This window comes from Carassius gibelio, chromosome A15, assembly GCF_023724105.1.
Source record: "Carassius gibelio isolate Cgi1373 ecotype wild population from Czech Republic chromosome A15, carGib1.2-hapl.c, whole genome shotgun sequence".
NCBI lineage: Eukaryota > Metazoa > Chordata > Actinopteri > Cypriniformes > Cyprinidae > Carassius > Carassius gibelio.
This window is the reverse complement of record NC_068385.1, coordinates 1,789,832-1,805,799: the sequence shown is the minus strand read 5'-3', so window position 1 is coordinate 1,805,799 and position 15,968 is coordinate 1,789,832. Positions and strand designations below refer to the sequence as shown.

At 39.2% G+C, this 15,968-nt stretch overlaps 2 protein-coding genes across 6 annotated transcripts in view; one reads left to right on the top strand and one right to left on the bottom strand.

Annotated features, from left to right (window-relative positions):
• The window catches only part of LOC128028920 (neurofibromin-like), a 71,357-nt gene that overhangs the window by 38,477 nt on the left and 16,912 nt on the right, over window positions 1–15,968 (top strand). For all 4 annotated transcript variants that reach the window (XM_052616261.1, XM_052616260.1, XM_052616263.1 and 1 more), the window contains 2 exons: window positions 14,036–14,468; window positions 15,313–15,653. In XM_052616261.1, the coding sequence (XP_052472221.1) occupies window positions 14,036–14,468; window positions 15,313–15,653 (774 nt within the window). The remainder of the gene's footprint in view (window positions 1–14,035; window positions 14,469–15,312; window positions 15,654–15,968) is intronic.
• LOC128028921 (oligodendrocyte-myelin glycoprotein) lies at window positions 1,749–10,817 on the bottom strand. Of its 2 annotated transcripts, XM_052616265.1 has the most exons (3): window positions 10,678–10,817; window positions 4,470–10,398; window positions 1,749–3,280 (listed from the first exon to the last, which is right to left on the bottom strand). In XM_052616265.1, exons 2-3 carry the CDS (start codon window positions 4,475–4,477, stop codon window positions 2,101–2,103), a joined length of 1,188 nt encoding a protein of 395 aa, XP_052472225.1. In that variant the 5' UTR covers window positions 4,478–10,398; window positions 10,678–10,817; the 3' UTR covers window positions 1,749–2,100. The 2 variants fall into 2 exon arrangements, with proteins under 2 accessions (XP_052472225.1, XP_052472224.1); XM_052616264.1 differs by lacking the exon at window positions 1,749–3,280 and having other exon boundaries at window positions 6,384–10,398; window positions 10,678–10,816.

Here is a 15,968-nt window from a genome sequence, read left to right as displayed (position 1 = left end):
TAAGTTACGTGCTAATCAGAATGTGTACCTTCTGTTGTAGATGTGCTCTTGGCTCTTCCTGCAACAACGCACTGAAAAACGGAAACCAAACCAAATAAATTTATAACGTTTTATTATAATAGTGTTTTGATAATGTTATATATATGACAATCACAATCATAGTTATTAATGTTGTAAGCTGCTGTTTGAGCTGCGTGCTCTGAGCTAAAGATGATCACCAGCAAACTGAAGCACTCTATTAACCCTCTATAAGCTATAGCTTAACCAAACGCATTCTGTATGAGAAAAATCTGACTTACATGCATAAAATAAACACAATATTACAACGTACAATTGCACAAACCGTAAGACTGTAAATGCACAAGTGAACTTAACTGTGCTAATCGTGTGGATCTGTTGTGGATGCGCTGTTCTCTTAACAATGCACTACATTATTTTACAGTAGCTAATAATCTCATTATAATATGACAGACTTGCCCTGCACATGTTGCAGTTCACTGTATCTTCATTTTCGAAGTGTTTCCAGTGATATAAGAGGGATTTCCTTTCATCTACGTTCCAGTTCTTTTCTGTGGCACTGAGGACAGCAACTTGTATCGCTGTCCTCAGCACAGTGCTGAAGCGGACAAAGAAATACACCTTAATTGTTGGCAGTTATCTAACTTCATTTATCTCTTTTGAACAGTCAATACACAAAAAGACTGAAATGGAATTATATCTTTGGAGGTTCTGTTTCTCTCTCCATTTATTTACCCAACATGGCGGGCAGGGAACTGTCCTAAATTATTTTACTGTTTCTTATAAATTCAGAATAACAAAAGAACGATATCGACCTGAAATAACAGCAGAATTGAATCTGACACAGCTGCTTAACACAAACAGCAGAAAAACAATTCAAAATTATTTCTCTTGTAGTTTAAACTTGCGTGTGGGACTTGGGGCTTGTTACAGCAGGAGACAATGGGGTTTTGTGCTGAACACCGCAAGAATGTGAGGGCGGCCGAGCAGGATGGTAAGTTGCAACTTAAAATTGCAGGAGTTTCCTCCTGCTGTTCCTCGGAGCATTTCTTGCTGAATTAAAAAAAATAAGCTGCTTTGTTTTGTTTTTGTTTTACGTTTCATATTAGCAAAACTGTCTGTGTCTGTCTTGAACGAATGACATCGGCGGATATCATTAATTTTGTTGGTTCAATTGCTGGTGACAGTCCAGCAATGGGGTAGAAGCAGCTGATTGGCTGGGAAGCTTTCACTCAAAGCTTTCCTCGGGCTGCTTATTGTATGAACCGCTAGAATGAAAATTACTCACTACTCATAGGCCTGGGCCAAAATGGGTGGCCCCAGACCTAAAATAATGGTAGCGTCGCGGCTGCATCATGGTGAACAGTGTTCATCTGAAGTGTCTCAGCAGTAAATAATACATTATTTATCTGCTCTAAGATATCGGCCAAATTCTCTTATCGGTTCGATAACAATAACAGAAAAATTAACATTTATCGGCCAATATCGATTTGGTGGCTGATATATCGTGCATACCTAATATACATGTATGTGTATATGTTCATGTTCCATTTAGTTTAAACATGGACTATCAGCTCTGGTTTGTTGTGTTTAAGTATTTGGCATTTTCCATTCTCTCTGTATGGCCTGTTGATTTTATTTTATATAGTTGTAGTAAAACACCATGGATTTTCCAATTGTTTTCTTATTTTCAACAGTTATGAGACTACTCATAGAACACATCAGCATCGCAATGTAAGTGTTTAGTTTATTACACAATATAAACAATGAATGTCAATGCTCAAGCATAACACTGGAAAGAACATTCAATTTTCCACATTAAGTAACTGCTAATTGTAGTGTACTTGTATATGTGTCTAGATGTTGATATGTGTAGCCATACAATACTCCGTCACATTATTTAGAAGATGGTAGGTTTATTGGAAGCAGGCAGAGATTGCAAATATTGAAAAATACTCAAGAAGGTAGCCACAACAAAATGAAAATGGAAACCTAAGAGATAAGTCTCTCGTTTTTCATTCTTAGTGGTTTTTTTGTTTTCATGCTCAAGGCAGCAGGTCTAGTTCAAGAGATTATACAGAATCACCAAGCACTGACGATAAGAACTTGACATAAAAGGCCCAAAATGGTGGTTTCAAAGCTGCATATGTGGATTTGACGACTTGTGCTGCGAGCTATGTCTGGAAGGACCTTTTTGGTGCTGCGTGTTCGGATTGTTGTGCTTGACTGCGTGGACAGGCTATATGGAGTTGAAGTGAGAAGTCCTCCACCCCCAATCAGTATCTGCTCACCTGGCCCAGAGGTATTAACAGTACTTGGATATTGACCAACATTCAACTGAGCTGACTTGGACAGGTACCCAGATGTAACTGCCTGCATTGGTGCTCGGTGGCCAGGATGACGAGCGTCGGCACCCAGCGGCGGCTCTGTGAATGCGGCTGAGTGCCAGGTTCTTCTAGTGGCCAGGTGAGCTTCTCCACATGTGGGCCTGGTGTAGCAGGGACAGCCCAAGATTTTTGCAGGGGTCTGTTGCATCCAAGTCAGCATATGGTTTATATTCTCCTCGTCCTCGCAAGCCCAAGGGTTGTCTCCAAGTGTGAGTAGCTGCAGTCCATATAGTCGACTGAAGACACCATCGCTTAATGAGTTAAAACGATTAGCATGCAGGTAGAATCTCGCGAGCCTGGGGAGGCGATCCAGCGAACCAGGCAAGATCTGCAGCAAGTAGTTGTGAGAGAGGTCCACCGTATCCAAATTGTGGGGCATGTTCGTTGGGACAGTCCAGAATTTGTTATGACTAAGGTTGAGAGCTTGGAGATTGGACAACGTATTGTTAATAAAGACCACACGTTCCAGCAAGTTATGTGACAAGTCCAGTTTCTGAAGGTTCCAGTGGTAGGCCGTGTCGTTCTTCTCTAATTGACGGATGTAGTTTCCAGAGGCACGTATATCCCAAAGTGCTCTTGGCAGACCAACAGGAAGGTGGTGCAGATGATTATAGGAGATGTCCAGAGTTCGTAAGTGGTCAAAATGGTTGAGGAGTTCGTCAAGATCTTTGAGTCGGTTATGTGACAAGTTGAGGAAATGAATGTTGTGCTGCAGGCTATCAGGAAGTATAGCTAACCCTCGTGCAGAGCAGTCCACCACTCTATGGCCTCTGCTACAGCTGCAAATTGGCGGGCAAATGGCCAGCACACGCACCCCGAACAGAAGAAGGAGCAACAGGTTAGTCGGCATGGAGGTAGGTGTGGTGTGGACTGTCCTGCAAAAAGGAAAACTTGTCATAAACTTGTTCTTTAGGTTTGCTTATATTAAAGGAAAATGTATTAGCATCCAAGCTATTTAGATACACCAAAGCTTTATCATGGAGATTAGTTGAAGGGTAGACTTCCAGTAGGAGTTGGGACTCTGCCCTCCTAATAATGACTGTATAAAACAAGTCAGTTAATCTTTCAGGGAATTTTTACAAATCTTAAACGTATGATAATCATTTACCATTTTGCAGTGTACCCTACTTATTGTTCTAATGTTTCTGTCATTCTTATCATAATTATAGCAAGGTCTTATAAAGGTTCTCAGAGAGATGTTGCAATCATTTCAACTCTTTAGTAGATAAACCACCCTTACCTCATCCTCACCCACCACCCCACTTTTGGAGGACGTACCAATTACACATTATCTTTTGGGAAATAAGAAGCCTTTTCAAAAACTCATACCTTAATGTCTCCCTTTATTTTGGTGATTCTTCTCACACTACTGATTCACGCAGTATATCGCATCAACAAGGTATGGACAGCTTGACATAAGGACATTTTCATTTATTGAGCATTCTCTGTCCATGCACAGTTAACAACCGCTCTCACTGTTACCAACCATACTGAGCAGATCATTTCTCTTTTTCTTAGTGGGTCTGTGCTAATAGTTTGAGCCTTTGCCAGGAGCTTCCCTGCCATGCTGCAGTGGTGAGATGTTAGCATTTAGCCTTGGAAGCAGTGGCTACATCCTGAACCCCCACTCACTCACTTGTGGGGCAGATGCAGACAGTGTTGCACAGGTACCTCTGTGCGTGTGCACAAATCACGCTCTGTTCTAGAAAGCTACGTGTTTTGGGTTGCCACGTCAGTATGCAGGAAATATTATATACCATATTAAAGCCGTATCATTAGTATTACCGTAGTAAATCCATTAGTAATTCCATTAGAACAATCTAAAGTTCAGTGTTTGCCGGAACAGTCTAACAAGGGTGTGCACATGCCAGAAATTTCTATGGGCAAAAGCATCTTCTGCTCTCATTAAGGTGTCCCTGTTTTTATAATAAGAGTAAAAACGCTCTACTGCAGACTCGCTGTGACCTAACATCTATCTGGAATTTATGATTGAGCATATTTGGTAAACCTAATTGTGTGATTTAAATGCTCCTTATTCTTGTCTAAATGGCATGTATTACTTACCTTTCCATTACTTTGTGAACATGTCGTTATGTCCGTTATGACTTCTCTTGCTGTTCCCCCTTTTTTGGTGTCTTATGCTTTCCCGGTCGTGTGTGACAGCAGGGTCCACGTTTTGTCTTCACTGTCTCATGCATCTGTCTGCATTTGCTCTTGCTCTCGCTCCTCCTTCTACTACCCTACCCCCTCATTTTCCTCTCATTGACAGCCGATAGTTACTTTTGGTTTAGAGCCTCTCTTAGCCATTTCCCTGCCTTTCCGTTCTTCCAGGCATGGTCATGCCAAGCGTTTGCACCCGTGGGTAGCCTCAGCTAGTTTTGGCTGCCTGCTTGCAGCACTTCCATCAGGGTTGTCTGTGAGAGGAGGTCGAGAGAGAAAGGAGGGACCAAGGGAGGGAGATGAAATGATCATCGGATGGTGGGGAACGGGGAGGTGGCAAATTGCAGTACAGAGTCGACCCATACTGCTGCTGATGAGTTGGGGGGGGGGAGGCGGGGGGTGGATGCTGACTTCAGTGTTTTATATTCCAGATCTGCACACACCAACAAATCACCTCCCTGATTTTTCTCTCTCAGTCTCTCCCATACTTGCACATTTTGTTCTCCTTTAACATGTTATGGTCTGTGTACATGCTGTATTTAAATATCCCATTACTCACACAGCCAAATGCTTTGATGAATGAACACCAACTCCATTGCGACGGTAACGTCTGATGCTGGATTAATACGTGTGTGACACAGCTAAATGCAGTACACAGGGCGACGTGGTTTAAAATAGGTGCCATTTAGGTGCCAGCTGTTTTTGCTGTTTTGCTCTAGATTGAGGTTTTTAAATATCATTCCTGAGTATTTCAGAATTGGTCCGAGTTAATTCTCAGGTTAATTTCATTCATCTTGTTGATGTATCCCCTATAGTGTAGTTAGTTTAGAGTATTTTATATGAAATCTACTCTGTTTGATGTAGTATCATTACAACTCTTTGTCTATGTAGCTATACATCTATAGATATAAAGATGGGATGGTCTGTGTTACTGTGGTCTGTCCATTTGACTCCCACCTGTTTCCCCCTAGTGTTCTGAATATGCAAGTGCACAATATGAGAACCAATGAGGTATGAATTTAGCCATGGAGCGAAGCAGCATAGCAACACCAATCGAATGTGTGAACAGCTGCATAGCAGCACATTGAAGTGTTGTGAGGGTTTGAGTATTCAGTTAGAAAGCCTGCAGCAGTGAATAGTACCAGTTTAGACTGGATGTTGTCAGAAAATAAAAACCTTATCATAACCCTAACAAAAAAAAGTTCTGTAGCTTTACCAATGTATGGTGTTTGAATTGGATGATGATAATGTTTTTGGTGGCATCCCACAAACTAGTAGTTTAAAGGTAAGCGCTCATTTAACCACTGAACTCTGACTCAATCCCAACGAATAAAGTGAGTTTTGTTAAAGATAAGTCGAAATAGTCTTGTGGTCTGTTTCCCAATTTGACTCAGCTATTTCCTCTTTCACTTCTGCTGCAGGTGGTGTGCAGGCCCTGCATTCATCTCTGCAGAAGAAGCACAGTATACTACTTGTGCTAACTTCATACATTTCTCAGTAGTAATACATCAGTTTTGGTGATCCCTAGAAAGAGCGTGCTAGGGTTGGAAACCGAGAACCAGTTGAATAATGATTTTCAGTTGAAGGTTCCTCAAATCATTCATTGAAGACTAAATATGATTTTAATGTAAATGAAAGTTTAAACAGCATATTTCCACTGAAGTTTGTGAATCATTAATTTAGAAGTGTAAATGTGTAATGAGTGTCTGTTGGTATATTAACATAGAATTCTAATATTAGCATAAAATATTAACATACAGATCTGCCACTCACGTTTACCATTTTTGTTTTATAGCTGAAGGAAGAAGGATGCAAGACTGTGTTGTTGCAACACTTTATTTTTAGAGTGAGCTGCAATAGAGTGGGGGCACGATGATGTCACTTTGTAGGCAGATCGCTGTTAGCATGACATTGGATCCCTCAATAAAAAGCCTAATAGGATTTTCCCATAGGCTTTTGGATTATCGCAAAAAAATAAACTCTGTTCAACCATAGTTAATGAAACTTACATATATTGTCCATCAAGATAATCTTAACAAGCTTATATAACTGATAGATTTTGAAGCCTAAATAAATGCACCTAAACCAAGTTATCACACCAAGAACGATAGCTATAAAGATAACTATAAAGATAACGATATTAGCGTCCACACCAGCGAACATTATTGTTTGTATATTCCAAGCGGACGCGCGTCTGCTGCTTTAAATTCACGAGCTCATTACAGCAGGATTGATTCTGATTGGTTGGCAATGTTTTTATCGTTCATCAGAAAAAAAAATCGTTCTGAAAGTGATTCCAACGATATCGTTTCTCTGTGCCTTTATCGTTATAGTTGTGGTGTGGACTCCGCTATTCTTTAATATTGAGAACGATTTTTAGAACTACATCTTTATAGTTATCTTGCTTGGTGTGAACGGCTCTTTAGGCTATAAACGAACTACACCTCCACCACCTCCACTTTCCTTGCTTCTAGAGAATCCACAATCTATTTGCTCTGTAACAGGTTCATGTGGCTGTAAACATTTAAAATTGACCTGGCTTTAAGCACTATGCATCGTTAAAGTTTCACTTTCACCATGACTAAGCCAGTAAATGTGGTGTTTACATGGAATAATCGTAATAGTTTACCTTACGAACCTGAGTCTCTTCATCAGTAGGAAAGCGATTAAACAAGCATCTGCCATTTGAAGACTTTTGTTGCATTTCAGGGCAAATTAAAAAAAACATTGTCGACCAACAATATAAAAATGTGGGAAACTATTAATTGGTTATTCTACAATTAATTCTATTACACATTGGAAAACTGGAAAATAGAGAAACTGCTCTGCGTGATGACGTTAAATGTCTCCGCCAGCGCCTGTAGTCCCATTTAGCAACTTGCTAGCAACAGTCTCTTTCAAGAAACGGAACAGTTTAAAAAAATCACGAGTGGGGCTAACTGGTGTGTTTTATGTCATATAATAAAACGTGAAAGTCTGTAAAATCTTGGACATTATTTAACCAAAATCCCATAAAAAAAAAAAAAAAAAACATTGACTCTGGGATGATTGAACCGGAAGTGCTAAAATGCTAACTTCCGGGTCTTTGCCTAGAAAGTGATATCATAATTCCACCTCTATATTGGGTCTGTTTGTCTGACAGTTCCTCTCAGTTTGAAGCTCACACATGCTCCCAGTGGCTATAGCAATGCAGTAATTCATTTACAAACTGGGTATTGTGGCTACATTCCTCAAATGTATTAGAACAAATGCATGAAACAAGTGCATGAGAATAAAAGCCACATTTCCACCGCAGGAACTTTCCCCAGGAACTAGGGACCTTTGGCCGGTACTCGTTGTGTTTCCACAGCAGGAACCAGGATATAAATAGAGTTAGATTTGGGTAAATCTAACAGGTAATCTATTTAGAAATGCACACAGACATAAATCACCAGACTATTTGCCTAATCTTCTCTGTACTTTAGACTGCGATGGAAATGCAGACAGCAACAGATCTGGGGGAAAAAAGTTCCTGGGAAAAATAATTCCTTGGACATATTGTTCCAGGTAATTTTGATGGAAAAGCAGCTAAAGACTGGACATTCTGTGTTTTTTATGCCTGAGCTAGCCATATATTTAGCTTATAGATGTTGCTTATTAAAGTACATAAATGAGTCGCATTGACATTTTAAAGACCGAACAAAATCAAAATTGCTTTGTAGTTTTTAGTTATTGGCTTCAAAACCGCTATATGCTGGTGCACTTAAACAAACCTTAAGCAGATATGCAGTTTTAAAATGTACAGGCTCTGTCCTCTATGAAAATTGACCAAAAAGAGTGGTGTCCAAACTTGTTCCTGGAGAACCACTGTCCTGCAGAATGAATCTCTTAATTAAACACACGTGAAGCAGTTGATCAAGGCCTTTAGACTCACTAGAAACTTCCGGGAAAGTGTGTTTGAGCTGTTTGAAGCTAATTTCTGCAGGACATTGGCCCTTCAGGAGCAGGATTGCACACCCCGACCAAGAATATGCATGATTCATTCTCGACTGCACAGGTTTTTGTCCAATCAGATTCTCTCAAGATTGTTGAGAAGGAGCAAATCATGATTAACATAATAATTAAAGCCTATTGGCTAATTAAAAAAAAAAACACAACTTCTTATGTCCTTTTTTAAAAATGTTTCTATAAGTCAAGGTTGCATGCAGTTGTGTTTGCATACTTTGTTGGACTTTTAGAAAGCAAATATGAGTGTGGTGTTTGTCTTTTTTAGTGGTTTTTAGATTTCTCATGAGATTAGGGCAGAGGTGGAGCAGGTGGAACAGTGCCACCATCTGATGTTTGCAAAGGAGCTGCGTCTTCTGAAAGTGAATCAAGATCTATAGACACTAAAGGTGGAGGAAGTTTAATTACAGTTCGCGGTCCAAAAGACAAAGATGGAGTGAGGTCATCAGTCTGCTTGGATTCTTTGTTCTCCGTCACAGGTTCGTGTGCACTTCCTGGCACAGGTGTTTTGGAGTCAGAAGAGTCCACAGATGCTTGAACTTCCTGGATTTTGTTATCTTTTCTCTCAGTTGAGCCTTTAGTTGTCGGTTTCCCATTAGGGGTTTGGACCTCATCCGGATTTTTTCTGCCAAACGTGCTTCCTTGCAGGATGTCCCCCATGAGAACTTCCTCACTTGTGTTCCTCCCCAATGTCAGGTGTTTCGAGAGCCGTTGAGAGAGGTATCTGGAAATGGACATCTGGTTGAAGCCTTGTCTATTGATGGTCTCAGATTCATCCACGTTTGGCAAGTTCGGTTGAACATCGCCATCCAGAAATGGTGATGGTCCGGCCCACTCAGGATTTTCAAGCTGCCTTTGTTGTATTTTACGTTTCCTTATCAAGATAAAGATTATGGCTATGAACATCAAAACAAACGTGGTGCCAATCACGGCTGCTACAGCAGGACCTGGGTTCGCTTGCTGTTTGTCTTTTGATGGAGGTGGACTTCGCTTTGTGGTGGCCTTTTTAGTGGTGGTCAACATCTTTGTTGGCTTAGTCACAGATGAAGTCTCAGGCTCAGGTTCTTGAGTACTTGTCCACTTATCTGTGACTTTCCTCTCTGTGGTTTTTACACCACTGTTGCTTACTGTCCCATTGAAATCTGACACAGTTGTTATAGCAGAAGTGTGGGGATGAGTCACTGGGCTTGGTTGGTATGTAGTTTTCATTAGGGGCTGGACTGTTTGAAGATCTTTACTTGTATTGTTTTTGACTCTTTCCGTTACTTTTTTATTTGCTTGCACATCATAGAGTCCAGAGAAAAGAGAAGTAGGTGTTTCCTGTGTGCCATTCTGTCTCTCAGAAAGACCACTGCTTGTCTTTTCTTTTGGTGAAACATCTGCCCTTGTGACATTGGGTGGTTTAGTAGAGACATTAAATTGTGTAGCATTCTCTGTCTGCGAAAGATATATAGTATGTGGTCTGTGGGAACTTTCTATTGGTTTTAGTAGTCCCTTTGGTAGAATTTTCTCGTCAAGTTGTGTTGACGCAGTAGTCAAGTTGTGTGTATCATCATTTACATTCCTCTTTGTCCTTGATGTCTCGTCTTCACCATTTGTTGCCCTCAGCCTGATACCTTGCTGCTCTGGCTGACTCGTGATGTGTTGCATCTGAATGCTTCTTGAAAGTGAAACCACGTTTTTTGTTCCAGAATCAATCGTGTAGTCCCTCTGCCTTGATGTATTTTCTGCTGTGTTTGTTACCTCAGTATTCTTAAGGCTGGTTGTTAAATGGCCGTTTAGACTCCATGGTAGAGAAAAGAGGAAGACAAGTGTGTAAAGAGTAATCTTCATGGTGTCCTTTGAGAACCTTGCCAAAAAGAGACATTTTTGCAAATGAGACTCAACAGACCGTTTTTTTTCTCCCTACAAAGTACTTATAGGCCACATGCAGTATGTTCAGATGAAAACTTTTACATTTATATTTTAAATATATATTTACAATTCGTTTCTGACAGACTGTTTTCTCCTCTAGTTTGTAGTGTTATGTTGTTACTTGAAAAAAACATGACTTAAAAGTTTTGCTGCGCTGTATTAAATAGCATAATTATTGGTTTATGCTAGACAAAACTGCAGAATATTTACTTACTCAGGCATCCTCTGAAGCATTTGTTGAACTGAAGTATATAGTGATGAATACGGAACCTTCGCTTCACTTGACAGGAAGTGAAGCTGTGAAATGGCTGCATTCGGTTTTGCTAATAGCTGTTTTTTTTTTTTTTTTTTTTTTTACTGAGGAAAGAATCTGTGGTAACGGAGTAAGAAAAACAGAAGTACTTTTTTTTCTATCTAAACTGTGTTCTAGGATATGAGGCTACTTTTCAAGGTATATTTTAAAGCAATGCTGTTAATTTTCTGAAAGCTACAGTTAATAATTGTGTTCAAATATATCTGTAAGTGTAAGGATTCTAGGTCTTGTAGGTCAAAAGTCATGTGAAAGGAAATGATCTCATGCCTCTTATTTGTAATTTTGGAAAGTTCCTATAACTGAACACCCTCTTTTCAACCACCTTCTGAAGCAAAATCTGGCAGCGACCTTACCAGAAGCATTTCTGCAGTGAGTTTGGCAAAGCATGCAACAAAATTTCAACATCCGATTTTAAATGATAAACAGGACAAACATTTTAAGCATTAGTATTTCATTTTATTTTTCAAAGAGATGTCAGTGTTCTTGAAGAGAAAACCTGCTCATTGTTATAAGATGTGGAATGCAGAATGGTACTGCTTTTCCCATTTTAAAGCTGAAGTGCGTGATCTCTTGATATTCAGATTTAAATACAAGTAAGCCAATCATAGGTTGTTTCATCCAAACTGTTTGACCGACCAATGACAGATACATGCTTGAAAAACAGTCATTTATTTTTGCAATGCGGTTCAGTAACTGTAGTGGAAATTACAGTAGAAATTACACAAACACACCAGCTTGAAGTGCATGTTGTGGTCTGTTAGTTGTGCACAAAGCGTAGAGATCTATTTGACTTTCAGTTACAGCGAGTGAATGTGCTCTTCTATTACTGGGTATATGCTGCTCCTTGTCAACAAATAGCCAAAATGTGAGACAATGCTGATGTAAGATAGTAATTTCACAATATAAACAAATGTTCACAGATATTTCATAAAGTTATTGTCCTTGTCATCCTCACTAAACAGGAGCTGATTGAGATAAGAGAACTGCATTGACTTAATCTGTAAAAATGGAAATGTTTTCTATTTACTGTCTATTTGACCCATCAAATTCATCTAATATTACAAGAAACTTCCTTTTAACAGGATGAGAAATTATAGTTAGTTAAACGATTCTGAAAAACCCTGTAAGGTAGCTTGCAACTGTGCAATTTTGTTAGCTTTGTTAGCTTGCTATATAGATCGCTGACAAGCTACACAATATCGCGTTCATTATGGAAGGTGATTCATCTGCGATAATGAATGCGATTTTGCGTAGCTTGTCAGCGATCTACGGCTCTGTCTATTAAATGCCACTCCAATTATAAGCAGGTGATGGCGATTTTAGTGGTGATCACGGAAGCAGCTTTACTGATTTGATGCACAAGATCATATCATTAGATATATCGCCCAGCCCTAATATATATATATATATATATATATATATATATATATATATATATATATATATATATATATATACTGCAGTAGCTGAACTGTTGTAGACAAAAAAAAAAAAAATGAAGTCGTCAGAGCCCAGCATACAAAATAAGCTCTTATACTTTACACCATGAGAGGCATGTTCTCCACATTTATGGGATCTATGCAGGAATCTCTTGAGGTGGAGCTCTGTATGGCTGTAGGGACACTTTCTGAATCACTAGTTGCATTAGAAGTGGCGATACCATCATGAATCTCTTCCTCCTCCGGCTTCTCGCCATCTGTCTTTACTTCCTCCAGTAGAACGCTGGTTTCGCATGGATCCGCAATGCTGCACTCTCTTCTTTCTGTACCCGAGTTGCCCATTCCACTCACCAGCTCCGTATTGCTTTGGGATGGACGAGGGGCCCGTTGACGACGGTTCAGGCTTGAGACAGTACATGCCAACACTATGGTGGAGGTTAGAAGGATCAGGATGACGCCACCAGCAGCTGCAGCTGCTATAAATGTTAGCTGCGCATCAATTAAACAGCTGATCTCAGAGGCACCAGTTGCAGGAATACTAGTTGTCGCAAAGGAAATGTTGAGGTCTTTATGCTCTTGCATGGGTGTGGTGTACATCAGGTTGATTGTGGTGTTCATCGTCACTGTGTAACAGACAAATACAGTTATTAAGCAGGATGTGTTCTTTTGAATATTCTTTATAAAAGTTACACTGTTTTAACCAGGCATGATGCAATATGTTTCCTGCGACAATCAATTTGTCTGTTCAAACTGAATGTTAAAAGCCCGGCTAATGGAGAGAAAAAAGTACATTATTTGTGTACAGTACCATTCAGGGGTTTGGGGATTTCTTTTTAAAGAAGTTAATGATTTTATTAAATTAAGGATTCATTAAATTGGCTGTAAGTGACAGTAAAGACATTTGTATTTCTATTTAAAATAAATGCCATACTTCTGAACTTTATGTTCATCAAGGAATCCTGAATCGCGCTGAATCATGATGTCTACAAATTTAATATTTCAACTGTTTTCAACAGTAATGAGAAATGTTTCTTGAGCATCATATCAGCTTTAGAATGATTTCTGAAGGATCGTGTGACCGAAACCTCACGTGAAAAATTATCATTTTATTTTAGCTACTTTTACGTTTTTCCTGTATTTTTTAATCAAATAAATGCAGGCTTGGTGAGCATAAGAAACTTCTTTCAAAAACAAAAACAAAATCATACCAACCCCAGTCTTTTGAATGGTAGTATACATAATTTAACATGAATCACTATGATTTTAATTGGTGTATATGGATTTTAAAATGCTCCAATCTTTTGTTAAAAAAAATCTTTTGTTTTAATAAAAACATTAACAAAGACTAATGAGTAGTTTGCTCTCCTGCCTACTGTTTTCCAAACTCTTAATTACACACAAGCTTTAGAGGTAATTGGTGAATTAATAAGTACTTACTAAAGTGTATTTTGAGCCTTTCTAAGAGACTTCTCTGGAGAGGGAGAGCTGGAAGATGAAGAGCAACGACCTGAAGCAATGAGGCTTGATATATTGTGAATCACTTCCTGTCCCCCACGCTTGATGTTATTTTGGTGGTCTTCAGTTGAGATGCTGTTGACCTGTGGTCACATCAATAGAAAACGGTTATATTTTTGATACACTGCTTGCCATTTTGTTTACACTATTAAAAGTTTGCCATTTAAGGCAATTGGCACAGACTGCTCATGTTTTAAGTATTTGAAATGACGATCGCATCATTGTTTTTGGCATATATATGCACAGTGCATCGTATTTAGAAGCAAGAACAAATTCAAATTCAAACTATAGTTATTTCTCTTTAGGTTCAAAACTGGACAAATCAATGGTGATCTTCTGATCTATCACGTCCTTCTGACCCTCAAGCCGTACTATGCCAAGCACTACGAGATCGTAGTAGACCTCACCCACGTGGGCCCCAGTAACCGCTTCAAGACGGACTTTCTATCAAAGTGGTTTGTGGTCTTTCCAAACTTTGCCTACGAGAATGTGGCTGCCGTGTACATCTACAACTGCAACACCTGGGTACGAGAGTACACCAAATACCACGAGCGACTACTGACCGGCCTCAAGGGGAGCAAGAAGCTGCTGTTTATCGACTCGCCTGCACGTCTGGCTGAATACATCGAACCTGAGCAGCAGAAGCTGCCTGCAGCTACCTTGGCCCTGGAAGAAGACCTCAAAGTGTTCCACAATGCCCTGAAACTGGCACACAAGGACACAAAGGTGTCGATCAAGGTAAGAGCTTATGGATGTGCAAAACTTGACCCAAGTGTTATTTGGAAGGCAGTTTATTATACCAGTATTTTCTAGACTGGGCAGGGATGCACCCATAATAAAGCCCAATTAGAATTTTCACGTCATTCTGTACCTTTCTAAATACATTTATATAGTAAATGAAAAATAAATAATACAGAGCCTTGCATATGACATGTGAACAAAAATTGATTTATCTTGGCCAATAATTAAGAATTATCACAAATTAAGTTTTATTAATTCTATCCCTCTGTTTAGTTAAATAGTGGCCACAAATTAGGATTTTGTTCCCATGTTTTATTAATTTGTGGCTAGGTTGTACTAATTTGTTCTATTATTTTGATTTGAATTAAAATGAGGGAACAAATTCTTCAGGTGTTCATGATAGACATACACACGCACGCACACATGTGTGTGTGTATGCATGTATGTATGTATGTGTGTGTGTGTATATATATATATATATATATATATATATATATATATATATATATATATATATATATATATATATATATATATATTTACATTTTTTAATTTTTTATTTTTCCCATGTCATATGCTAGGCTCTGTAAAATAATGTAATAATAAAAATAAAATAAATAAATGTAAAAATAATTATCTTCCAACGATACAAATTAATTTAGGCATCACAACATTGCATTATACAATATAAAAATGAATATTTATTTTGAGATTTGCTAAAGTTTTAAGTGTTTTAAATTATTAGTGTTTTTAAAATAATAACTTAAATAATAACAGTGTAAATCCCAGAGTTTTAGATTTATTTTTTATTTTTATTTTTTTTGGGGCCCATTCTATTTAGGTGGGATCAACAGCTGTTCAGGTCACCTCTGCTGAGCGAACGCGTGTCCTGGGACAGCCCGTTTTCCTGAACGACATATACTATGCCTCAGAGATCGAGGAGATATGCCTGGTGGACGAGAACCAGTTCACACTGACCATCGCTAACCAGGGCACCCCTCTCACGTTCATGCACCAGGAGTGCGAAGCCATCGTTCAGTCCATCATCCACATCCGCACACGCTGGGAGCTCTCCCAACCGGACTCCATTCCCCAGCACACCAAGATCAGGCCCAAAGATGTTCCTGGCACCCTGCTCAACATCGCCCTCCTCAACCTGGGAAGCTCTGACCCCAGTCTGAGGTGAGAATCATTGCACTTGGCCTGGCATCTTGGGGGATTGAGTTTTAGGCAATTCTCAGTCTGTTTTTCAGCCTAACAACTTGATCGTTTTGGGTGAATGGACCAATGCGTCCAACTGTTTTTGTTATGACAATGAGCCTTTTATTTGCAGGCTTCTGTCTTTGTTTTGGTGAACTGATTAGAAATGCTAATACTGCTCCGTTGTGTCTTTAGTTCAACTGGGACAGCTCTTGAACTTGCCCCCTACAGTTAGAACCAGGCAGAAAAATTCGAAAAATGTCGAAAAATTAAATATCTCTTGAATTCTGATGTATT